Source organism: Mesoplodon densirostris, chromosome 2 (genome assembly GCF_025265405.1).
Source record: "Mesoplodon densirostris isolate mMesDen1 chromosome 2, mMesDen1 primary haplotype, whole genome shotgun sequence".
NCBI classification, from domain to species: Eukaryota; Metazoa; Chordata; class Mammalia; order Artiodactyla; family Ziphiidae; genus Mesoplodon; species Mesoplodon densirostris.
Genome location: NC_082662.1, coordinates 149876010 through 149902905, shown reverse-complemented (window position 1 = coordinate 149902905; position 26896 = coordinate 149876010). Strand labels below are relative to the sequence as shown.

The following is a 26896-nucleotide window of genomic DNA, read 5'->3' as shown; positions in this document are numbered from 1 at the left end:
AGTACATGAAAAGGTGTTCAACATCACTAATCATCAGGGAATTGCAAATCAAAACCACAATGAAATATCACCTCACACTGGTTAGAATGGCTATTATCAAAAAGACAAGAAATGACAAGTGTTGGTAAGGATGTGGAGCAAAGGGAACCCTTGTGCACTGTTGGTGGGAATGTAAATTGGTGCAGCCACTATGAAAAACAGTATGAAGGTTATCCCCCAAATTAAAAATGATCTTATGATCAAGCAGTTCCACTTCTGGTATTTATCTGAATAAAATGAAAACATTAACTCAAAAAACATATTCATTCTGTGTTCATTGCAGCACTGTTTACAATAGCCAAGACATAGATGCAACCTAAGTGCCCACCTACAGATGAATGGATGAAGAAAATGTGGCATATATACATACACATACTGGGATATTATTCAGCCATAAAAAGAAGGAAGTCTAGTCATTTTTGACAGCAGGGATGGACCTTGAGGGCATTATGCTAAGTGAAATGTCAGACCAAAGAAGACAAATAACATATGATTTCACTTATATGTGGAATCTAAAACAAAAACAAAACTGAACTCATAAGATACAGAGAACAGATTGGTGGTTGCCAGAAGTGGGGGTTTGGTGGGGTAGGCGAAATGGGTAAAGGGATCAAAAGGTACAGACTTCTAGTTATAAAATAAGTCCTGGGGATGTAATGTACAGCCTGGTAGCTATAGTTAATAATATTGTGTAGTATATTTGAATGATGCTTAGTAGATCTTAAAAGTTCTCATCACAAGAGAAAGAAAATTGTAACTATGTGTGGTGATGGGTGTTATTTAGATTTATCGTGGTGATCATTTTGCAATATGTACAGATACCGAATCATTACATTGTACATCTGAAATGAATGTAATGTTACATATCAACCATATATTGATTAAAAAAAGAAAAAAGAAAAAAATCCTTCCAAACAAAGTTTTCTTCAAATTCTCTTCTTGAAGATGTATGCAAAATTGATTTCACTTCCATTTCTACTTAATACTATGTATTGTATTTCATAATACATAATAATGTAGGCCAGTTTTTGTTTTGCAGTAATATTTGCATTTCCTTCCTGAGTGGAATAGAAATATGAGCTTATTTTTAAATATTGATTATTACATAGGATGCAAAATATTTAAACTAAGAGAGTGTATTCAGGAACAAAGGGGCTTATGTAAAAAATAACTACTGAGCCAGAATCAGTCTGGTTAGGTGTTTAAAAGGTACAAGAACTCTTTGAAATATCAGTTTCCCTCATTTATAAAATAAAAGAGCTGGGTTAGATGTTCTCAAAGGCCCTTTGAGGTTTAAACTGCTACAAATCATGAGAGTCTATTTTTACATTAAAACTTAATGTACAATTAATGGTTCCCTAGTGGGTTGAAACAGTTTTTATGTTAGTGAAAAGGTACTGATTCAAAGGATCTCGCATTATTCCAGTTCACTTCTTTTTGTCATTATAATATCAGTATAAGATCATTTCACATCTCATGAGAACATTTCTCATGGTTAGACAGAGTTTTTTTTTTTTTTTCTTATATGTGGCAACATGAGAGGCCAGAAACCTCACTTATGGTGATCTGTGGCTTGCAGGGATCTACTTTTACTCACATGTAGGTAATATCTGTATTTTTTAACAAAGTGAGTTGCATCTGTTTTCAATTTGATTTTTTTCTGTAAGTGGATAAAAAAGTATCGTGAGTATCTTTCCCAACAAGTAGTATCATGATACGTGGTAATCCCTTTGTGAAAGCCTCATAAATGTTGATGAATTGGAAACAGAATTAAGAATAAACCAAAAGCCTGCTTATATTTCATATCATTTAAACACAATTGTCTTATGAAAATGCAACTAAATATTTTCCATTTTCATAAGAATGCCTAGAACTTAGTGCTTTCCATCCATAACTAATAGACAACAGGATAGATTTCCAGTGATATATCATAACCTTTCTACATTGGGTTTGAAGGAGAGGTATATTTGAGGAGTCACCCAGAATACACTATACATTTAAGTAAAGGTGTATAAAAAATTGATTTCACTTTTTTTTCTACTTAACACTACTGCATTTCATTGTTGAACTTGAGATTCTATACTATCCTTCTAATTCTTTTCTTCCCTTACATTGAGAATTATTTATGGCCACATTTTGTGTCTTGTCCTTAAAACAAATGTTCTATTTATCTGATTTTTCTTGTCCTTTGCCTTCTTTAGTCTCTAAATCAGACATTATCCTCAAAGTTATTTATCCCCAGTCAAATTTATCAAGTGCTCTCTCAGACAATAAGTCAATTCTTTGCATTTCCTTGAGTTACGCAGCCATATTCTATGTTTAAGACATAAGAATGTCAACACTCTGATTATTAAAACGTGTTCTATTTAAGGTCAAATATTAGTGATAATCAGTCTGGTTTCTATAGCCATATGGATAGATTTGATGAGCAGAATGATTCATACCTTTCTGTTCAAGTATGATAGATCACTCAGAACCCATTTTTAAAATACGGCATCTGCTTCTTTAGACAATTATCTTGATACATGCTTTATTTCATACATAAAATTCCAGGTGCTTTATAAGGTTAAACTTTGAGGAAATATATCATTTGATTTATGGAGTAATTAACTGTAATAGATTTTTTTTTTTTGCTCAGTTAGTTGATGATACCACTAGAGGTGTTTCTTTGTAAAATACCACATTCAGTGTATTACTCCTCTGCATAAAGTCCTTCAGGAATTTTTCATTTGGGTCTTTAGGGTAAAATCCGATTGTCATAGCTTGACTTTGTGACCATACATAGTCTGTCCCTGACACAAGCTTCCAACCTCATCTTCCGCTTCTCCCTTTTCTTTCTTTTTTTTTTTTTTTTTCTTTTTGCGGTATGCGGGCCTCTCACTGTTGTGGCCTCTCCCGTCGCGGAGCACAGGCTCCGGATGCGCAGGCCCAGCGGCCATGGCTCACGGGCCCAGCCGCTCCGCGGCATATGGGATCCCCCCAGACCGGGGCACGAACCCGTATCCCCTGCATCGGCAGGCGGACTCTCAACCACTGCGCCACCAGGGAGGCCCCGCTTCTCCCTTTTCTGAACACTTAACTGTAGCCAGTTGGATGCACTCATGTTCTTAACATTTATGAGTACTTCTGTCTCTCTGTGTTTCTTCAGAACTTCTCTTCTACCTGGAATTACTTTGTGTCTTTTTTTCATTTACAGAAATCTTATCTGACTTTCATGGGTAAGTTTTTTCACTTTGCCCATGAAGTCATTACTGAAATATTCAATTAGGGGAAGAGAAGGGAATTTAGTTGGAGATGGAGAAAAACATCTGAATATCCACTATGTGGCAAGTACTGTGATGGGCACCTTACATACATTATTTCGACAAGGGCTCCCTGTTTCATGAATTCCCATAACAGTCTTTTATTTAATAAGACATTGTTATTATCATCATTATGACCAACTTCATGGACATTAGTACATATCCCACCTTTTTATGTGTAGAGCAGGTCGCTTGGTTCAGGGTATACAATGATAAAGGAGCTGTGGTTCTTGACCTTGGAGGAAAGATGAGAAGATTTATTAAAAACGAATAATGCAGACTACAAAATAATGCAAAAAGATACTAGTTCAGAGAAGAAGTGTGATTACTAAATATTGACTAAAAATATGTTCATCAACACTCAGTACCTGGAAGAGTACTTTGAACAATAAACCTTTATTTAATGAATGAACATAATTGCCTCACACTGTTAATTTTATGATAATATGTCTTAGCCACTTTCCTCATCCTTGAGGACAAAAAAAAAAAAAGGGATCCTTTTTACAGAGAATTAAGTTATTGCACAATACTTGTTTGATTCATTGATTTGTGGCTACTACTATTGAAATTTCAAATATGTTTTTGTTTATTTTGAGTAGCTTGGCTGTAGCTTAATATCCAGCACTGTTCAGTGTTTTATGCATAATTACAAGGGATATAGTCTTAAAGGATATATGAACCAGAGAAAGATCTGAGATGGATTAAAGCTTAGTATGATTTAGAAGTAATTGTGTAAGTTTAACTAAGCAGTACCTGTCCAGTCATGACCTGTTTGTTTAATGAGGAATTGTGTTTGCTGTTGAAGAACATTTCTGTGGACTGGAAGGTTTCCTTGTTCACAGTGAGTCATTAATACCCGATTATAACCCAGTTTCTTGATATTTTCCCAAAGCCTAGTTTTCAAGGACACACCACTTAAATTGGTGGTGAAATATTTTTCCATTTTAAAAAAATACAGTGGTTACTTTTCCCATTATTTTTTACTTATTTATTTTATCATAAAAATGAATATTTTGCTGGCATGGCAATTATTTTTCAATAATTAATATACTACAATATATATTATAATATACAATATACAATATATAATTATAGTATACTCTATTACAATAATTCAATACCCAATATATTGAAATTGGATTTGATAATTTGCTAATCATCTTTTATAAATTGGACCTTGAAAGAAATCCAGAAAGGAAGAATGGAGGGAAAAAGAATCTCAGTATCGCCATTACCATGTTTTTTATAGGTTCTTTTCATTTCTCTTGAGAAATAGAACTGTCTGTAATACCTCTACATGTAATATCTCTGCACAACTGGTTTTTGGACACTGTAATCTCATTTTGAATATATTATTCCAAGATATAAAAATTGAAATTTGTGCATGAGTTAAACTAGCATTTTATTCGGAACTTACTATAATAAGTGGATGTAGGGAAAGTTTGTCTTTTTTTTCTTTTTTTTAATACAGCAGTGTGTACATGTCGGTCCTAAACTCCCAATCTATCCCTCCCCCACTCCATTTCACCCTGGTAGCCACAAGTTCATTCTCTAAGTCTGTGAGTCTGTTTCTGTTTTGTAAATAAGTTAATTTGTATCATTTAAAATTTTTTTAAAACACAATTCACATTTTATTTAGGTTGAAATAAACTATACAAAATTGATTTTCTTCACCAAAAATAACAGCAATATTTTCTGTATTATTCCCAGATAAACCACAAAACACTTATTTTTGTAGGTTTTCTAGGTTTTGCTTGTAAATCAAGATGAGGCAGTAGATACAGTCATGGAAAAAGAAGAAAACAGACAAATCAGTTGTCAGTATCCGTGCTCTCTGATCCTGTCTTGAGCACGAAACAAGTGTTCAACATATACCTGCCAAAAAGCTTATGAAGATGTAGGCTCAATAAAGGAATGCAAACAGCAACAACCAGATGTGGAACAACAATGGCAGGCTCTTCCATTCAAACTTTAACTATAACTTGTTCCTTTAACTTCATTTGATAAAGACAAAATCTACACTGAAATCCTTTTTTGGCAAGCTCACACATTTCTCTTACAGTCTGATAATTTTCTTAATTGTCCCTTACAGATTTTTAACAGCATACTTAAAACCCCTACTATTCAAAGGTCAGTCATGAGCTTCCTTGTAACGTTTTATAAAATGTATTCCTTCCTCCCATACCTCCTTAAGATTTATTTCTTCAAAGTTGATAATCTGCCTGTATCATTTTTTTAGATTCCACATATAAGTGATAACATATGATATTTTTCTCTGTCTGACTTCCTTCACTTAGTATGATAATCTCTATGTCCATCCATGTTGCTGCAAATGGCATTATTTCATTCTTTTTTATGGCTGAGTAGTATTCCATTGTATATATACCATATCTGAGTAGTATTCCATTGTATATATATCTCCATACAGTTCTCCATAGTGGCTCCACCAATTTACATTCCCACCAGCAGTGTAGGAGGGTTCCCTTGCTCCACACCCTCTGCAGCATTAATTGTAGATTTTTTGATGATGGCCATTCTGACTGGTGTGAGGTGATATCTTATTGTAGTTGTGATTTTCATTTCTTTAATTATTAGCAATGTTGAGCATGTTTTCATGTGCCTCTTGGCCATCTGTATGTCTTCTTTGGAGAAATGTCTATTTAGGTCTTCTGCCCATTTTTCCATTGGGTTGTTTGTTTTTTTGATATTGAGCTGCATGAGCTGTTTGTAAATTTTGGAGAATAATCCCTTGTTGGTCTTATCGTTTGCGAATATTTTCTCCCATTCTGAGGGTTGGGAAAGTTTGTCTTAACTGTGATGGAAATAAACCTCACACCAGTACAGAAAGTGACAGAGTCATGTAATTAAGCAAAGTCAACTACTGCACCAGGAATTCGAGGTGGTATAAAGCTGTAAATGTTTTGATATTACTCATGCTTCTTTTTTTCTCTTATAGGTGTTAAAATGGGTAGAGGAAGCGGTTCAGGCTTCCAAAGTTCACCTCTTATCAACAGATCATTTGGAACAGGCTGTAAACACTTGGAAAATTCCTTTTGATCCCAGTCTAAAAGAGGTTACTGTGTCTCTGAGTGGCCCTTCTCCAGTGATTGAAATTCGCAATCCTTTAGGTGAGATATATGGGACATTCATATAATAAAATAGAAAAACCATGAAAGGTAAAAGATTTTTTGTACACTTGTTCAAATTAATGCTAACTTTATGAATAAATTCAAAAGTGACTAGGGAAGATGTTTAAAAATTAAAACTGAATGTTCTTAGTCATAAGTATTGTTGACTTAACATGAAATTCAAAAAGCTAAAACTCCTAATAATTTAAACAGATCACATGTACTAACTTAATTGTAGGTAAAGTATCCAAAAGAAAAAATATTTTAATTGAACCTGAAATCATATTTTCCTCATCTTTATGTGGGGAAATACTTCACAATAACTTATTCTGTAAAATTCAGTATTTTATGTTATTTTAAAGTGAATCACATGAAAAAACTCCTCTTAAAACCACTGATTAATTTTTTTACTGTATTATTTTCTTGATAAATTTTAATTTTATAGGAGACAATCATTAAAAAACAAATTCATGTTTTCATTAGAATGATGTTTTAATTTACTTTGCTTCCTCAATAATTGTATAGTATAACCCTAAGTTTTGGCTTGATTCCATTGCCGGTTGAATATTACAATAAGACTTAATGTTGAATAGTAATCTAATAAAAACAGAAACCTCATTTTTCTTAATATTTGCATTTAGAAAATTTTTTTAAACCTATTGATGTTTGCAAAATATTTTTATTCCCATTGTGGCTTTAGTATGTGCTACATTTTTTTTTTAACCTATTTGTGGATATTTATAAATGGGGAGGGAGTAACTACCTTTCTTACTTATTTGAGTCTTAGAAAATAACTAATACCTTAAAGAAAATAATGTATGAAATTGTCCTCAAAGGCTTCATCCACACTAACAATCAAATTGAAATTTACAAGCAAGCAAAATCTGTTTTTCAAGACTTCTACAGGTTTGGTCTTAAAAATGGATTTGTCTTTAGAAATGATTTGTCTTTTTAGGTAGCATTCTTCTAATACCATCCATGCTACCTATCCAGGAAAGATTTGTGTTTTTCATTATCTGGATACTTAAAAGTACCTGTAACCATTGCATTAAGTTTCTGCTACTTTAAAAAGTCATTGATATTGATATTTTGAAAGTCATTTACAGTGATTATAAAGCTTTTGATGCAAACATAGAATTCTTATAATTAACTTGTTTATATAACTGCAGAAGTAGTCCATAGGAGAGCCAGGAGTGAAGTAAATAAGTAAACTATGGCTTAATTCCAAATTTGCTTTTCTTCCTAAGTTTCACCTATCATGCTACTTCATTACACTGCCTCCTTTAACTATTCCTGTGACAAGTAAAAGCCTTCAAGCTGTGCTTCATGGAAAACTGAAGTTTTAACGCTTTATGCAAAGATATGCCCAGGGCTCTTATGTTAGTAATACCTTGAGTGATCTTCCAAAAGACATTTATTCTCTTTTACTGTTTTTGCTATCTATTAAGTGTAAATGTCTCTGGGGACTGCACATAACTTCTTGGTAGCCATAATAGTTACCTAGGCTGGCTTTGGAAATATGATTATAGCCTGTCATTTGTTACTCTCTTTATAAGATCAAATCAGCATAGCAAATAGGAATCTGTTACTTCAATTCCAATGTCCAGAAATGCTAAAGTTGAGTATATTTTAGATATAAATAAAATAATGTTTTGAGCTAGAGGCACAAATGTCCATTAGGTAACTTGTACTGGAAAGGTATACAGCTAATATACATAGCTGAAGGAAAGATATGATTGTTACCATTATGTCTGTCTTTCAGGGAAGCTGATAAAAAAGGGATTTGGTCTGAATGAGCTATTAAATATTCATAACTCTGCCAAGGTGGTGAATGTTAAAGAGCCAGAGGCTGGAATATGGACAGTGAAGGTATTTTATAGTCTATTTGTTATTTTATTTTGGTGTTGGCATGTTTTATAGAGTGTATACAATAGTTTATTTATATCTTCTCTAGCAATCATAGAGAACATTTTTACTAAAAAGCAGTATACATGGTGCATTTGTAGGAGGTGTCTTGATCGCATGAATTGATAGTGTTAAGTTTTGATGACCACGAAAGGCATCAGTACCACTATAAATAGACTTAAAATTCTTGGATAGTTTTCCTGTCATCAAATCTGCAGACTGATTGTGTTAGCCACTGTCTGCTTCCAACACAATCAGAGATGGAGCCAGTAGAGAATGATGGTTAGGGCATAGGCCCCGGTATGGAACTGCCCTGGGTTTGAATCTCAACACCGCCACTTAAAAGCTGCATTACGTCAGAACTATAACTTCTCTGTGCCTTGCTTTCCACCTCTGTAATGTAGGATGGCAATAATAGTCCTTTCCTTCATAGAATTGTGCTGAGAATTAAATTAAGATGGTACAAATGAAGTACTTCGCATAGTTCCTGCTGCAAAATAAGCTCTCAAGCACTGCTGGTTGTTGGTATTTGGTGGATGTACATTCATTGTGTACTTTAACACAGAATGGTATTTGTATCCTAGAATTAAATTAAGTAGTATATATTCCCTCTAAGAAAGCACTGTATTTTGGCAGTATGGAGGAAAGAACATACCCTCAAAATTCAGGATGCCATAAATCTGAGATCTAGTTCTGTTGCACATTATATGTGGGACCCACTCTAGTACGTGGTCTGCGTGGCTTGCCCATATTTCTCAAAATTTTCAGTGTGCTCTGGCCTATTTCCGACTCAGGTACCTGTGTTTCTGTGTCTGAGAGGCTTTTTTTTTTTTAACCTGAACAGGAGAAGGCTGTTCTTCCAGAGGATGAAGCCCCTCAAAAGCAGCTTTCAGCCCCTGCAGGAATAAGCTCCAGTTGTCTATAGTGAGAGCAGGCTTAAAAGCACACCCTTTATGGGCTGCATTCTTTTTCCTGTGTTACCTGCTCTTTGCTTATTAGCATCCGTCATACCTCCCAAATGAACAACTTACTCTAGAATCCTTCTGGGACAATTCAAATGAAGATACCCCTTACATCATTTACTCTTTCATTGTCTCAGCTTCCCTACATAAAAAAAATGGGATCAATGGGCTCATAGTTCAAATTATTTAGCTTCTGTGAAAGTGTGTGGAGGTGTTACACTGTAGAGATTCGAGGTGCCATTTTTGCATGCCAGTTTTTTTTAAGGAATACTTATATTAACTTTACCAATTTAAAGAATGAAAGTTTTCATTGTAACTCCTTTTAAATCCTAGAATATCAATTTTTTATTCTCAGAACTCTCAGCCTTATAAGGAAAATAGAAAGTGTAATATGGATTTTTAAACATGGATAATATGGGATAAGGGTGTAAGTAAAAAGGCAATGTGAAATAAAATTAGTAATTTTTTATTGAATAGATCAGAAAGGGTCCCATCTGCCTGTTTTATTCACCCAGTTCCTTGCACATAGCAGTTGCTCAGTATTTATTGAGTGCATTAGATTGTCAACAGTGAAGTGTTTTGCTGTTATATTTTAAATCAATGTGGCCAAATTTGATGTTATGGTTATTTTGACCAACTTGCGTGAAATATGATTAGATTGAGTCTGACTTTCTGTGACCATAGTAAGAAGGAGTATAAGAAGTTCTGAGTCTCTTTATCCCTCAAACACTTAAATTTAAGCATGACCTAAGCCAGCAGTGTCCTGAGCTAGCAAGTTCACTAAGGTCATTCATTCTTGCTCTCTGAATAGTGACATTAAGTTGTTTATCATTGATTTTGAAATATGTACAAGTGATGCCACTCTTCCATATTATTAGCAACTTATTGTGAAGTATTTGAATCCATTTTGCAGGTGATTTGGATTGCTAGCAGTGGTATTTCCTCTAGTAAAACTCTTGCCTAGAAGAGGACTATTTTACATGTCTGATGTTTTTCCATGTGCCTAACACACCTACTCATTCAGTCATCCATTCAGTAAACGTGTACTGAGTATCTGCTTTTGGCCATGTTCCATGATACTTAATGGGCACTGAGTACATCTTCATTGATAATTAGAACAGAGAAGCACTGAGGATTAGTCTGTGAGTGAGGAGAGAGAGGGTAAGATGGTGGGAACATTGTAGACAAGTTTCTAAGCTCGGTCTCCTATAATTAAGTAAACAATAAAAAGACACAATATCTATTATCATATTACCTTAAATTTATAGTCATCACCAAAAAAGCTTCTGGTCCTGATGTTACACAATTTCTAGAGTACAATTCGTGGTAACTAAACAAAGGATAAGCATTACAACGCAAGTAAAGATAATAAACTTATTTTGCTCTGAAACGAAATGCCAAAATAATGTATTGGGTTGGTGCAAAGGAAATTGAGCTGAATCTACTGACATAAATATGGCTGTTGACTTTGGATCTCCCTTTTGGATGGCTAATGAATGATAACGTTTTACACGTGTGCTTTCTCAAGCGGAGAAATGTCTGAGATAAGATAGCACATCCCTGGTGCCGTCTCCTGTGCACTCTGCTATCTGGCAAGTGTCTGCTCTATCAATGGAATTAATAATGGTTTTTTGAATGTTTCACATAACAGTTTTAATCTCAAGTATGGAGCACAGCCTATCTCTTAATTGACCTTAGCCTGGTATTCAAGGACCACCTAACTAAGCCTCAACCAATCTTTCTGGTTATCTTCTATCACGTGCCTTTCCACTCTAATCTAATATGCTTTTGCAGTGTCTCTCACCCTCTCTCTTACCACATTCTCATGGTCCATGCTCTGTCTCAAGCTGTTGCTTCTTTCTAGAATGCTCTTCTCTTCTTACTTTATGTCTGATTGATAACTACCCACTAATGCTCAGCTCAAATGGCAACACTTTCATCAAGATTTTTCTGACTTTTTTCATCCAGAACAGTCTCTTTTCCCTCTGGCTTTCTATTGCAGTTTTTCTGCACCTCCCTTTTGCATTATTTTTCCCCTTTATGTCATATTTATTTCTGTACAGATTTTGTCCTCCAATTTTGGTATAGACCAGACTTTTTCACCAATATATGCCATAGTGCCTGGGAAAGAACCGTATAAATATTCATGAATAAAAATTAATACACTTATTCTGATGATACCCAGGGAAGCAGGCAGAAGCATTGGTTTAGTTCACCCACAGTTGATATACTGACACAGAACACTTTATTATGTCCATGATTTGAAATGCTATGAGAGTGGCGATTTCTTTTCTTTTGTGGTTCTCCTCTGAAACCCTGGTAATTCCTTTTCTGTGATTTATTAGGACATTTTCACTAAACATAGACAATGAGTCAACTCATCAGTACAGTTCATATAAATGACTTGGATGTTTTAGGTAGCCTGTGATGCAGGGGAAAACATGCCAAAAAGAAGTCACTGAAATGAACTGCAAGTATTATTAAAAACGAAAAAGGAGGTTGTTTTATGCCCCTAAATTTTCATTTGTAGGGAAGCTACAAATCCTGAATCTAATTTCTGAGAAAAAATATAAATTTTCCATTCGGGCAGCTGTATCTGTATATAGAGTATTTGAACATAACCACGGAAACTCTCAGGTCAAACTGTGTGCTCTGCTCTTTAAGGGAAACTTCCTGCAAAGACATTAAATAACTGTCAGCACCCATTAGGTTTAGGTGGTACAGGCTTTCTATTAGTCTAGGATTATCAATGTGATCATGTAATTTAGCACATGCCCTGGGGTGTTTCCATTAAGTAAATTTGGATAAAGTGTCCTTATATAATCTCCTAAGGAGAGAAGGGAATGTACCCAACCACATGATTATATTGAGATTCTGAGACTAGTAGAAATATTCTGTTTGTAGATAGTTATTTTGGTTGCCAGAGCCTACTAATGCATTTTCTATAGGATAAGGATATTTTAGAAATCATACTCAAGTGACACAAACTTGCTAAGGAATCATAATTAAATAAGCCTCAAGTCTACAAAGGACTGCACAAGTAGAATATTATTGCTGGCCTCCAATTATTCTCACCTGGTGCCTCTTTTGAATAAGCCTTCAGACTACCCCAGGTGGGTTATTTAAATGGATTAGATATGGCATTAATTCAATGTTTAGGGTCAATGGAATGCTGTATAGTAGATTTTTTTCCTGAAATATTTCCCAGTTATTTTGGTCTGCCAATATCAGATTGTCAACCAAATGGAATGTTTCCTTTAAAGACATATCTGTACTCTTGTGTTTTTGTATAAATGTGTAGAGGTGTGTGTGTGTGTGTGTGTGTGAACATATACAGAATTTACTCTTTGTTTTGGGTACATTTCTCTCCTTGTATCACATTTCTTTAAACATATAATACCTAATAAAATGATAGTACTTAAATCTAGCTGGCTTTATTATATCTTTATGGCTGGCACAATGCCTAGCCCACAGTAGATTCTCCATAAATATTTGATTAAAACCATAATATTCTTTAATTTGTAAAGAGCAGTATGTCATATAAGAGTAAAAACTTTAAAAAGAGATGGATGTCTATCTTAATTCAAGATACACTACTTAGTATCTTTTTGACCTTGAAGAAATTACCTAAACCTCTCCAAGTCTGAGAAAAATGGGGGAAAATAATACCTACTTAATATTGTCATGATTAATTTAGATGTTGGTAAAATGTTTAAATGGTTTCTGACACATGAATGGTAAAATTAGTTAAATCCGTTATTCTTATTCTCCTGAATATGTGTAAATTGTATCTATATTTTCTATCAATTCAGATACATATAAAGGTTTTATTTTTTACTTGGCTTATTTATTATTTTATAAAACATTGAAACTCCTTAGGAGAGAGAAGTTAAAGCCAGCTCTATCAATCACACTTTAATTCAGTTTATAACAGGGCACGCCTCACATTTAGTACCAGGAGGAATTCCCCCGGCTTAATACAAGGAATTTCATTCCTCACTAATGTCACATGTCCTGTGAAGGCTGACAGGTGTTCTACTTCACATGGTCACTCAGGAACCCAAGCTGATGGAGGCACCATCATATTTTGAACATGTGGCTTCTCTTAGTGGGGAAAAGACTAGACAATGTGCATTGAATAGAAAAAAGGAAGGGATTGTGTCACTTCTCTGATGAGAATTTTTTGTGAGTGACAGACACGCTTTACTTCCTTTATAACCCATTGGCTAGGACTATGGTCATGGCCTAATGGTCTGCTGGAGCTGGCTCATAAATGGCTCGTGTAGAGTCAGTTATGCACTTTCTCTTCCCAGCTCTGTGTTCAGTGACATCCTGTTGAGAGCTTGAAGTCAGCCACTGTGGTAGTATTGACATCACAGAAATTGGCAAATACCCCAAATTAGGGCTTTCTCTTTTCAGAAAGAATTTTACCAACACTCCACTAACCTGACCCCTCCTAAATGAGAGTGTGTTTAGAAATTTAGAATGGCAAATGAATAGTTGGGTGGTATTATTGTTTTCCATGCCATAGCGTCCAAATCAACTCAGAGATTATGTTATCCTAAAATGCTGTGCATAGACCTAGAAAGAGTATTGAGCTTGAAGTAATTGCCATTTAACTTCCTGTCTAAACCTAAGCAAGTAATCATTTCTTTGAGCCCCAGTTTCTTTATGGTGCTATAAAATCATTTTTGGATGTAACAGGATTTTTTGAGATAATGTGTGAACACACTTAGCTTAATGTGTCTAGAAAAATTCAATGAATTCTTGATGACTCTGGCATTAGTTGGTCCTAGGGGAATCTAAGGAAAAGTGCCAGCATTAAGCATTTGGATGACTTTAGTATCATTTATTAAACCTACATGTATTAAGTGCCTATTGAGTAAGATTTTATAGGTGATATATATGATATAATTATTGACTTCAGGGGCTTTCAATGTAGAGAGGGCTTTCAATATTTAATAAGCCTTTATCCTTAAACTAAAAGTAGATCCATCTGCAATAGAACTGACCAGGAAGGTATCAGAGGAGCAACTAATTTCCCCTGGAGCTCTCCATGGTGCTTGCTTCATGGTACTTGAGCCTGTCCTGCTTTTTCATTCCTCATAGACTCACTCCAATTCAGAAGCCTACACTCTGGTCCACTCTGCTCCTTCTTTCCTCTTACTGCTTTGTGGATCATGGCTACCTATTTACAATTATAGAATGCCGGTAGGTATCTAGTCTAACCTCATCTTTGCCTCAGGCCTGCTCATATGACAGCAGCCTCTGTATTCCTGATTCAGATTCTTCTGCAACTTGATCAACATGACATTCTAACTCAGGATAGTAGTGTAGCTCATCATGAACCTTTATAAATTGTATGAATAAATATACTCTTTAAAATACAACTCTCAGAATTTCAAGCCAATACAAACCCAGTTCAGTGTCTAGTGCCTAGAAAATTTCCTGTTATGTTTGGAACCATTATGCTCCAAGCATAAGATTTCCCTCTTCTTAACTACAGAAAGCATGAGGTGAGGATGGCTCTGTGCCAGAGTGATACTTCTAGATATTCTGTGGTGGAGAGATGCTTTTTGGAGCCAAAGTCTAATTTTATTATAACCCACAGTTTAAATCTACATGATATAAAGAGCAAATAGAAAAACATTAAATCAGTAATTTTTGTCTTACTAATTTAATTATATATATAGAAAATGGTGCTAAGATGGCTAAATAATTCAGAAGGGAAGAGAGGAATAAGAAATACACAGCTGGACTTCCCCTCTGTTTAACTTCGTTACGGAATTAGCTGAATTTTCTTCACCCCTCCAAGACCTTCTTATCATTTATTTCTCCTCCAACGCCACTCTGTCCATAACATGTGAGAATCCAAAGCCTTCTCCCAATGCTTCTGGAGTTTCCTGAAGACTTACTTTCTTTTGGTCTCCTTGCCTCCTGATTATTTGTGTGTTGATTCTAACCTTTTGTACTTCGATGGAGGGTAAAGCTTATCCCTTCAAAAACGTCGTAGGAAATCCACTAACAAGAATCTTTTGTGAGTTTAGTAGATTTGCCTATAGATTTGGGGACATATCTTCAAGGGAGTTGTGTCCTTTTGCTCTCTCCTTGCCCCCCCATCCTTCTTTCTCCCCATTTTGTTTCTGCTTCTCTCCTGTGGATAGACTCAGAAATTCCATATTACTCTTCTATTATGTAGAGCAGTTGGGTATATTTCAGCTTTTAGCCTGAAACCAGCATAATCCAGTTCACCGAGATGATCATGAGAAATGCATGGGGTAGCAGTAGAGGTCAGTCTCTGGAGCCTCACTGAGTTTACATCCCAGGTCTGCTACCCACTGTTTATCTGTGACTTTGAGCAAGTCACTTTACCCTTCTGATCTGTGAAATGAAGATAATTATAGTATTATCTCACAGAGACTTTTTTGAGGATTAAACATGATAATTTACATAAAAGATTTGCCTGCTGTATAGAATGCATTTTGTATATGTTGGTACTTTTCTCCTTTTTCCATTTACTGGTTTGTTTAACCATCATTATACATAAAATCTTTTTGTTCCTATGTCAATAATACTTGAAAAAAGGGAACTCAGCTAAGAAACAGACTACAATAATAGCTTACTTTAAGAAAACAGATTAAAATAATAAATTATTGGCACTTTCTCTTGAAGAAATTTAATGTGATATATTGTGTTCCTAAAATAATGTCCAAGTACTATTGTAATTCTTTTAAGAGAATGATTCAAGAATGATAAATGCAGGCATGAGTATTAGAGGTCATTTTTAAATAAGTTAGCTTAAAATTTTTATTTGCATATTTATTTTTAAACTATAATTTTGGTTTATTTGTGGTGTCCCTTGCTCCCATTACTCTGATTAACCCAGAGTTGGATGTCATTGTGTGTAAAAACTGCTTTGCTTGGAAATATCTTTTACTTACAAACCCTTTTAAATTCTGTGCAGGCATTCCTACTGTTTACAGTATAATATATAAATAAATTAAGATTTTCTTAACTAATTATGCTTCCTATTCTTAGCATTTCTCAGAGAATAGTAAAACTATGTCCTTATCTCCACCTACTTTTTTGCTATGTTATTTGGATCAAAATTTATTTATTTTCCAATAATTTTATAGAGATTGTAAAGGACTCCCTCTTCATCAACTCAGCTTTATTTTTAATGTATTATTTAGCAACAGGATAGCATATTTTCAAACACTTAGGTAATTTTTAAGTTTCTCACTTAGCTATTAAGCAACATTTTTTAAATGGACACGTTATCAGTTGATTTGTGCACAGATGATTAGCACCTGACAGCAGTCATTAGGCGGATTGCATGTTATATTTACCCTTGGTAGCCTCAAGAGCTGTTTTATCATAAGGGACTTTCTGAGCAACAAGACAACTAACAGCAATAGATGATGTCAGTGAATAAATCTAAATCAACTCATAATATTGACCATTTCATTTCTCTTTTACAAGAAACCAGTAGACAATAATGTCTTCACTATAGCTCTACATTATCTAAAGCAGTTGAAATTAGGCTTAGCAAGGTTTTTTATAGCCTTGTAGGAAATCCTCGCCTTAAAATTGGTTTATGATTGTAGTTTTCTCTTCTTGTCTGTTATGTGAAATTCAGAACACATTTTCCTTTAGAAATAATGCAATAAGTGGTGGTACTGAGACTCCTACACTTACACTTACAATCCTTTGTTACCCCTATGAAAATGAGCGATTGTCATAAGCAGCATCATTTATACTAAGAATACAGCACTGTTTTCATGAAGACGTGGTTTTTGTCTTTTCCCTCACCTTCATTTTCCTTTCCTCTGAGTTCCTGCAAGTTCTGCTCAATGAGGAGTATGATTGGTAGCAACAGGGACATATCTCCTCATCCTTTCTGTCTTCACTGCCAAATAATGAGTCATAGTGATTTAGGGAAAACTGTGTGGTTTGCCGAGCCTTGGAGCTGGCTTATCTTTAACCGTGCTGTGGCTTAATCTAGCTGTTCACCATATTAAAATCATATATATATCTATCTTTCTAGCACCTTCTGTCATGCTATGATAACTAAATATGTGTTTCTCAGTGTTGAGATGGAGAGCCATGTTGGCATACTGGTGTTATCATGTAGATGCTTTCTCTTACTCCTATATTCTCCTTCTACCTAAATGCTGCTATCATGTAATCATCTTATTTTGAGACAAAATCTCAGCGATCAATGTAGTAAAATAATGGTGAACTCTTGTTCATAAGCCTTTAGATGGTTTTTGAAATGCATGTTCCTAAACTCCAGTGACTAGAGATTCTGATTCAGTAAATCTTGGCTGGAGCTCAGAGTCCATATTTTTACAAACAACCGAAGTGATTTTGTGTAGGTGTAGATATTGGTGGTTCTTAAATCATATTTGGAGAGATATTGATATAGAGGCTAACTCTGACTTACCTTGCCTTTGGGAGACAATGTAGCATGGTGGAGAAGAGCCCAGAGCCTGACTTTTGGACTAAAACCCCACCTCTGCAAGTTAGGAAACCTTGTGAACTTGGGCAAGCTGTTGAATAGCTTTGGTGCCTCAGTGCCTCAACTTCCTTATCTGTGCAGTGGGGATAATGACGATATCTACCTGATACGGTTGTAATAAGGATTAAATAAGCCAATGTATTCAAAGAGTCTGGGCACAGAGGAAGTGCCCAGTAAATGTTAGTGTTTATCCTGTGACCCTAATCCAAATTATCATTATTTATTATTTATGCACATATGGGTAACTTCAGTGCTTAGCTATTCAATATCTTGTTCATCTCCCTTAGGAGGTGTTAACTGAACTACAGGCTAGTCTATGCTTTTATATACATATTTCTATGTGCCTTTTCTGTAATTCTATCACTGCATTTACTGCATCCTCTTGAAGATTTCACTTTCTCCATCTGACCGTCTCACTGGCCATAGACCCTTACAGGGTCAGGATCTTCTTTTTACTCATATTTGTATCTTGAGCACTGAGTGCCTTGGCTGGACACTGCTGAGCCGAGGGTGCCGTTTGGCTAAAAGTTGGAGAATGGTCGGCTCTTGTGCTTATCCTGGCTGTCTCTTCCCAGAGGCAAAGAGAAGGGAAATATTTTCCATAATAGAACCTGGATGGTGTTTAGAGGAGAAGATTTAGTCATTTGTTCATTTTACAAATATTTCCTGAACATTCACCATGTGAACCAAGTCCATTCACTATGACTACACCCCTCGATCTTTTACCACTGGGCATGCAATATAAAACTCAGCTGTACTTTAGTCCCCTGGGATATGTATTACAAAACTTGCATTGAAGTTACAGAATCACAGTTAAGTTCAAAACACCCAGATCAAAACCTCAGTGATTCGACATCAATCCTAGTTAAACACTCTGCAGTTTCCCATACTGGTTAGTGTCTAGTGTGACCTGCATCCTGGATCAACTGCTGATAGTTTGTCATTAAACATTTTTCAGACGTCTAGCAGTGGAAGGCACTCTGTTCGCATCACCGGCCTCAGTACTATTGATTTTCGAGCTGGTTTTTCCGGAAAGCCCACCCTGGACTTCAAAAACACAGTCAGCAGACCGGTGCAAGGTTTGTATGTTTGCATTACTTCAGTTGGCATAGTAGATACTGAAGTGCAAAATAGTTCTCAGACTGTCTGTGGTTTTATAATTTTGTGGTATTCAATAAAATTGGGAAACATAGCATCTTTATTTTAAATATGATTGCACTCTTGACCTAGTAACTGTTTCTCAAAGTGTGGTCCCAAGGCCAGTGATATTGAAATTACTCAGGGAGCTTATCAAAAATTAAGATTCCTGGGGCCCACCCCAGATCTCCTGAATGAGAATCACAGAAGGTAGGGCCCAGGAATACGCACTTTAACAAGCACCTCATTGATTCCTACACTTACTAAACTTTGAAAACTGATGACCTAGATCTTGAGACTTTTTCCTTACTAGCATCTTACTTGCCTGTTGTTAAGGTGAAAATGCTGCGTGTGTGTGTGTGTGTGTGTGTGTGTGTGTGTGTGTAGTTAAAACATTAAAGATACCATGTAGCATTATATGTTCCAAGGTGAAATTATTGTTGATTTGAAAGGTGCTTCTTCCTCTTGTTTTATTCATACAAGAAGATTTATAGTTAAAAAGAAGGCTCAATCCTACTGTGACTTTAAATTTCTTTTTTCTGATAGTTCTTTTATTTTTATTGCCGCAGTTACTGGAAGGATACAGAATAATGAATCTTTAAAAGTATTCATATAACAACTATCATATAACACAATATTCATAATTCTATTCTTTCTACATATAAACATGATTAAATACCATGAAAATAATTACTTAGGGTTTCCTAAGTTTCTCTGGTCATGAATAAACTGTCTTTTATGTAGAGAAGATTCTACAACTGGGCCACAATTTATGGCACAGTCTGTAGTACTCATATGTATGTCCTTGTTACCTGTTATTATAATACAAAACTTATTTGATAGATAACCTCAGGTGCATGTTACTTGCAAATGATGACAGATCCTTTCTCTTGTAGGAATACCTACCTATGTGCTGCTGAATACTTCTGGAATTTCCATCCCAGCTAGAGTAGATCGTCTTGAACTTCTGAGTATCTCAGGCAGCTCTCTTAAGACAATTCCTATTAAATATTATCCAGATAGAAAACCTTATGGCATATGGAATATTTCTGACTTTACACCACCAAATGAAGCTTTCTTTCTCAAAGTAACAGGCTATGATAAGGATGATTATCTCTTCCAGAGAGTATCGAGTGTTTCCTTCTCTAGTATCGTCCCAGGTAAGATATCACTTTATTCAACACTGGAGTATTGATAGTTTAAGGGGCTGATATGGTCCTATGAGTAAAGAATGGACTCTAGGGAATTCCCTGGCAGTCCAGTGGTTAGGATTCTGGGCTTTCACTGCCGGGGGCCCCTGGTTCGATCCCCGGTCAAGGAACTATGATCCCTCAAGCTGCGTGGTGTGGCCAAAAAAAAAGAAAAATAAGAAGAATGGACTCTGAATTCAAAAATAACATCCTCACATTATTACTGGATCACCATGTAGAAGAGCATTTACACTTACGTAACACAAGTTTTCCTAACCATAAAATAGCACATTCAAAGTTTCATGTTAAGTCTCACTGATTGTAGATCTGAGAATTTTGATTACTTCAATCAATGTGAGAATTTGAACTGGCAAGTTCTCGTGCTCTTACTCCCCCTGGCATATGTGTTTAATATTTGATTAGCAATCTCATTTGGCTAAATGTTTATATACAAGTGTCAGAAACCTTTCTACTTTGAACAGTAGTTCCCTGCAAATAACTGGTGATGATTTTGCCTTTTTTGGTTAGTTAGTTAATAAGTAAGCTAGTTACTTATATATTTGCTATTATTTCTCAAGGCTGATGACTGGATTCTGATCAAAACTTTAGAACTGTATGTAACTTGAACCATGGACTGACAAGGATACAGAAAGATTGTTTCTAATATTGTACTTTTGGGTGGAGGGATAACAGTTTATCATTTATACATAAGGTTATGATTTGGGAAATTCAGGAATCACTCTGTAGCTGTTGGTTAATAGCTGTAGAAAGGAAATAATAGAACCAACCTCAGTATTTCCTCATATGCAGTATTCAAAGTTAGTTGTGTTAGCCCCTGAATTGAATGCTTAAAAAAACTATTGGATTCTTAAAAATCAGTTTTTTCGTTCCTTTTTGGAAACAGTTACCCTATGAATTCAATTCTAGGATATGTGTGTTCTTCTCATAGTTTTACATTTTTGAAGTTGAACTATGTTCTACAATTGATGATGTATTGTAACTTACCTGGTAGCTTTGTTTTCTATTTTGGTGGTACAAAAAGTGTTATGTCTTAAGGTCAGTGGAGTCTTAGATTCAATGAGTACCTTAGTAAAGGGTCCATGGAGATAATCCAGAAATAAATAACCTTTGAACAAAGAAAGATAAAGTGATTTTTCGTGATTTAGGTTAACTGGAATGCAGAGAATTTACTGGAATAATTTAAGTATGAAGCTTTTGAATGGATTAACAGGAAGTACCAAATATCATTGTGACCTTCTTGCCCATGTTCTTTTTTTCCCAGATGCTCCCAAAGTTACAATGCCTGAGAAAACCCCGGGATACTACCTGCAGCCGGGCCAAATTCACTGCTCTGTTGAGAGTCTTTTGCCCCTTACCTTGAGCTTTGCCAGAAATGGAGTTACACTTGGAGTAGACCAGTACTTAAAGTGTGTAAATGTTTCCATTAGTAATAATTTATAGCACTAAATATCTAAATACAAATAGATACTTATTTTAATGTACTTTTTTCATTAGACATTCTTATTTATTTGCTTCGTAGTCTTGGAATGTAGCAGTGAGCAAAACAGACACAATTCTGAACCTTTGTGGAGCTTATATTGTAAAGGAGGAAGACAGAAACATGATAAATATAATATGATAATATAATAAATGCTAGAATACATTTAAGAGTTGATTCAGGTTTTATAGAATCTGAATTTTACACAGTTTAAGGGTCCCTGGATAAGGCAAAGAATACAAAATTATGAATACAAAGTTAGGTACTGAACTTTGCAAGAGTCCTTGCAAATGAAACTTAAGCTTTAGTGGCTTGAGCATAAACATGTTTCTGAATCTGATTTAAAGTGTTGTGGCAAAAAGTAGAGCAGGTTAATTGGGGCAAGTACTACTGGTTGGTGGAGTACATGTGGTTTTGGCCAAGTTGCAATTTTAAAATTCAGAGTAGGGACATTTGAGCAAGGACTTGAACATGGTGAGATGTCCAGGTCACACAGATATCCAGGGAAGAGCATTCACACACCAGGAACAGGCAATGCAAATGCACTAAGGCCAGGGTCCACCAGGCACGTGGGAAAGAAAGACCGGAAGGAAGCCAGTGTAGCTGGAGCCCAGGGAGCCAGGAGGAGAAGGGTAGAAATGAGGTGTGTGCTGGGGGTGTGGGCCAGATGGAGCAGAAGCGTGTGTGGTCACTACCGCAGCCAACAGTGAAGGGAAGTGGGCTAGAGGGCACCAACTTCCGTTGTGAAGATGGGTGAATTTTCTAGACAAGTTTAAGGAATCTAATGATACAAATTAAGTAGGCCTTGAAAACTAGAGGATGATTTCTGTCAAACTTTTTTTTTAAACTTACTATGAAACTACATTTGGGGGAAAAACTCTAAGAATTATTTTACAAAGCTTTTACACTGGTAATTCAATATTCACGTAAATAACTTGTGTAACATGTTAAATATTTGACAGTCTTAGCTTATATAATCTCCTTATGGGGTCATTTTAAGCAGAAGCTATGGCAAGAATGTTCATTATAACTTGAGAAAATTTTCCATTGTTTAAAGATTGGACTGTATTATTTCCTGCTACTTGCTTAACATACATCTTGATGATTTCCTTAGCTGCATATTTAATAACCAGCAACATAACTGACCAAGATATCAGATGATGAAGTTACATAACTGAATGATGAAATCAAACTATCCTGCTTCGTGTTTAAATAGTAACAATTTTCAAAGACACTTGAGATTCTTTATAAGCATTAATTTATTAATTCCACACAATTCCTCTGAGGTAAACCACAAGGATTCTTTCTTTCATTTTTCCAGCTCTGTGGCCCAGAGATGTGACATGCCTTGCTGACATTTGTTAAGCTCTTTGGATGTAAGAGACTAAAGACAAAATTGGGCATGGGTGATGATGGATTGATACTCTAATCCCAATTCACTTGCACATCTCTGCCCTAGATTTCCTAATAACTCCAGCTGCATGACTGGATCTTTGTTATGTGAGTCACTATGGTCTCTAGGAGATGTAGCAGAGAATTAGTTTCCATCAGTAACAAGACACATTTCTATCTGACATGTTCCTTCCCCTGTTCCAAGGGTCATCCCTTCAAAACTTTTTATCGTGGGCATATAATCATAATGCTAACTGATAAGGGTACATGAAAAAGAATTGTTTTCATGTAATATTTCATAAATAAGAGAGGAACAAGTATAACTGTAAGGATATTCTCTAAGCACTCATACAGTAGTTTTGTGCCTTTGAATAAATTACTTATCCTTCTTCCTCAACTTTCTTGTTTTTAAATAAAGGGCCTTAAGACTAGAAGAATTGTCATTTTCTGTTCTAAAATTTCTGCATGTCTGAGTTTTTGATGAATCCTAAGATATGCTTGGCTCTGAAGTAGGCACTGCAGAAGACATGAAAGATGTGTGTATTTCAAACTCCTACCTTCCTGGAACTTACCAGTACCTCCTGGAAAATGGCATTTGTAAATTTTGGCTTAGCCTACTGCTCTTAAGCATTCAAGATACATATTAGGTGATCAATGCAGCATAGAATAAGTCATACTCCGTTTTCTTCTGAACGTGACAGTAAGGACCACTGACACCTAATGCAGACGCAGGTGAAAGGAAACAGTATTAAGTGAATATTCTCAGTTACTAAAATATATGGAAGGATCACCTTGCTTATTTTCTCGCTTTCCTAATGACAGGAACCTGTGTCTTGACTTTCTCTTACAAACTCTAGGTTAGTGGTAAATGTACATTATTAAGAGCTCAGTGAATTCTTCATAGTGGTTTGGTGATGGGTGTGATTCATTTGGATGGGGAGAGATCTGGAGTTATTACTGTGAGGTATCATATCTTGTACCACTTTCAGCTTCAGTGGAAGGTGTCTTGACTGCAGTGGGCTTTTCATCTCATCTGTATCTTGAATGTTTAAAAAGTTTATAAATAGCTATGGATGATTATAAGAAAAAATTATGAAAATATTTATGACATTGCAATCATATTTTAAAACAATATAATGCTTGTTTTATAGATTATTGGAATGTTTTAAATAAGGATTAAATAGCTATTACTAAGACATTTCCAAAAAATGAGAAACAATTTGAAAAGTGTTAGAGAACAAAATATAGATATTTATTAAATGAATGAATATGTAATATAGCAAAGGGATTTATTTTACCTAAATGGCAATTTTGACTATAAAACTGATAATCTTTTTCTTTACTCATTATATACATAGATTGAACCAGTTAAGGTATATTGCCTTATGTAGAGCTTATATATAAGAAAGTTAAAGAGAATTTATCTTTTGGGAACCAAAAAGTCTGTTTTCTACCTTCACACTTGTAAATTACTGGTTGAGTTGCTTTGGCTAGAACCCCACTGAACATGACCAAAACCTGGAAATGAGAGGGGAAGGAAAGAGGATTTAAAGAGGATACAAAGAGTGCCAGCTTTGTATCTTATGTTTTGACATAGCCAGAGGATGTCAAATTTCCAGTGACCCTAACTAGACACAGGCACAGGCTATAGTTCTCAACAGCAAAGTTACAGGCCTGTTCATAAAAGAAAAAAAGAAAGACATATGAATGTGAAAATGTGGGGAAAAAAAAGTGGTAAAATGATCATTAGTTTGAATTAAATGAGTTTTGAGGGAAGATTAAAGATGTCTCCCTGATATTTTCTCAGTAAAAAAGTTTCACTCTTCTATCCTCTGCCTCTTTCAAGTTTTTCTTACATTTGGAAGCAAATTCTTTTGTTAGAGCCTACAAAGATCAATAGAAAAAACAAAACAAAACAAAACTTACTGTCTTTGTTATGTTTTTTCCTCAGAGTAGCAAAGCTTAACTTTCTAATTAAAATACAAAAGGTGTATAATTTTAAGCTGCGAAGAACTCTGCATAATTTTATCAATAAAATTATGATAATTATGATAAAAGAACTCTGTATAATTTTAAGCTATAAAGAACTTTTTTTAAGCTGTTCTTTTGAATGCATAAAACAAATAGTGGAATCACTGTTTTCCATTTGGTCTTGTTTTTGTAGTAACTAAACATGCTTCTATTTTCTTACCCCAGAGAATCGGCCAGTGTGACCTGGGATATTGAACAGGTCACTTTGTCTGATGAAGGCTCCTATGAGTGCATTGCCGTCAGCAGTGCAGGAACTGGACGGGCACAGACGTTCTTTGACGTGTCAGGTAATTATCCCTAATTGCTTTGCAGTTGCCTAAGTATTAATGTAGCTATGTTAATCCAGGCTTCACTGCATATTAGCTGTGTGACCTGCCTTGGGACAATTACTTAAGAACTCAGTGCCTTGGATCCCCTAATTATAAAATGATGACAATAAGAGTAGCAGTCTCTATCTCATGGAGAAACTGTGAGGATTAAATGAGACAGTGTATGTTAAGCACTTAGAAGAGAGTCTGGCACATAGAAACACCTAATAGACATTAGCTGTTTTTATTATTGTTGTTGTTGTTATTATCATTATTATTATTATAGGGACCTAATAAATATTTTTTGATCTCCATATAGTATTTTCCTTTGAAAAAATAAAATATCAGAAAAGGGAGAGATCCATTCTGATTATAGCAATGTTCAACTTTCCCTTTCCCTCTCCCATATTTATAATGAGCAGAGTGCTTTTGTGAATGGATTCTGACATCTAAGTTGAAGACAATAAGGAAAGTATCACATTCAAAAAACATAGGACCTCAGTGGCTACAATATTGGTATTAAGAAGGGCAGAAGTCATGCTAATTAAGTTACATTTAAATAGTGTGTTTCCTGTGAATAAATGGGCAAGGCTCAGATTACTTTACAAGGTAGAATATATTTTAGTGAAAAAAATTCATTTTTTCTTCTAATCTCCCAGATTAGAAACCAAAAAGACTACCATTATCAATTAGAAACCAAACAGACTACCATATATTATCATTGATCAGGACTTAAGTCACTTACTCAGCATATATTTAGAATTTATTGGAAACTTTGTTTTAACTCAGTTATTTTCTACCTGCCTCGTAGCCTAGGGTTGCTGTGTGTTTAATAGTAAGACTGTTCTGACCTAAATATGCCTGTTGAGTTTATAACAATGTCTGAATTGTCAATTTAGTATTGATGTGCATTTTCTTTGGAAAATTTAAGACAAAAGTAGCTTTATAACTGTAGGGCTGTTTAGAAGCCTAGGATTCACGTTTGTTATCATTAAGTCCAAGCTGAACTTTAAAACAGAGGCGTGCAAGCCTGTTCTTCTTGCAGTAAATTATTCATTTTCTCTTATTCTTAGAAAAATAAAGTTCGTCTTTTGAAACAATTTAGCAAGTTGACATGCATCATAAACTATTCATTTTTTCATCTCCAGTAATTATGAAAAGCATTGGAATCTTGTCAACATTCCTCAGCTTCTGGGGAAACAAACACTTGAGCACTTGAGGGGTTTTTTCCCCAGCAATATTAATTAAGGGAAGGACAACAGGGAAAGAGGTTTGAGGGAGTTGATTCAGACATCTTGCATAAATAACTGGAAAGTGCCAGAAAGAACTCCTGAACTGACTGCTAAGAATTTGGCCCTGGGGTGTCAGTAACTTCCAAATATACACTCTACACGTGCCCTTCTAGTATTAATCTGTGCCAGCCGAGCCATGGTATTGCTAGGAAGTTGTACTGTACCAAAGCCACTTTTCAGGAATTGTGTCC

At 35.2% G+C, this 26896-nt stretch overlaps 1 protein-coding gene across 7 annotated transcripts in view; it reads left to right on the top strand.

Moving 5' to 3' along the window:
- Positions 1-26896, top strand: part of HMCN1 (hemicentin 1) — a 755474-nt gene that overhangs the window by 409555 nt on the left and 319023 nt on the right. For all 7 annotated transcript variants that reach the window (XR_009531210.1, XM_060091137.1, XM_060091136.1 and 4 more), the window contains 6 exons: positions 6298-6469; positions 8232-8338; positions 18816-18936; positions 19891-20154; positions 21467-21611; positions 25271-25392. Coding sequence is in view for 6 of the 7 variants with exons in the window: in XM_060091137.1 (XP_059947120.1) it covers positions 6298-6469; positions 8232-8338; positions 18816-18936; positions 19891-20154; positions 21467-21611; positions 25271-25392 (931 nt within the window). In the remaining variant the exon portion in view is untranslated. The remainder of the gene's footprint in view (positions 1-6297; positions 6470-8231; positions 8339-18815; positions 18937-19890; positions 20155-21466; positions 21612-25270; positions 25393-26896) is intronic.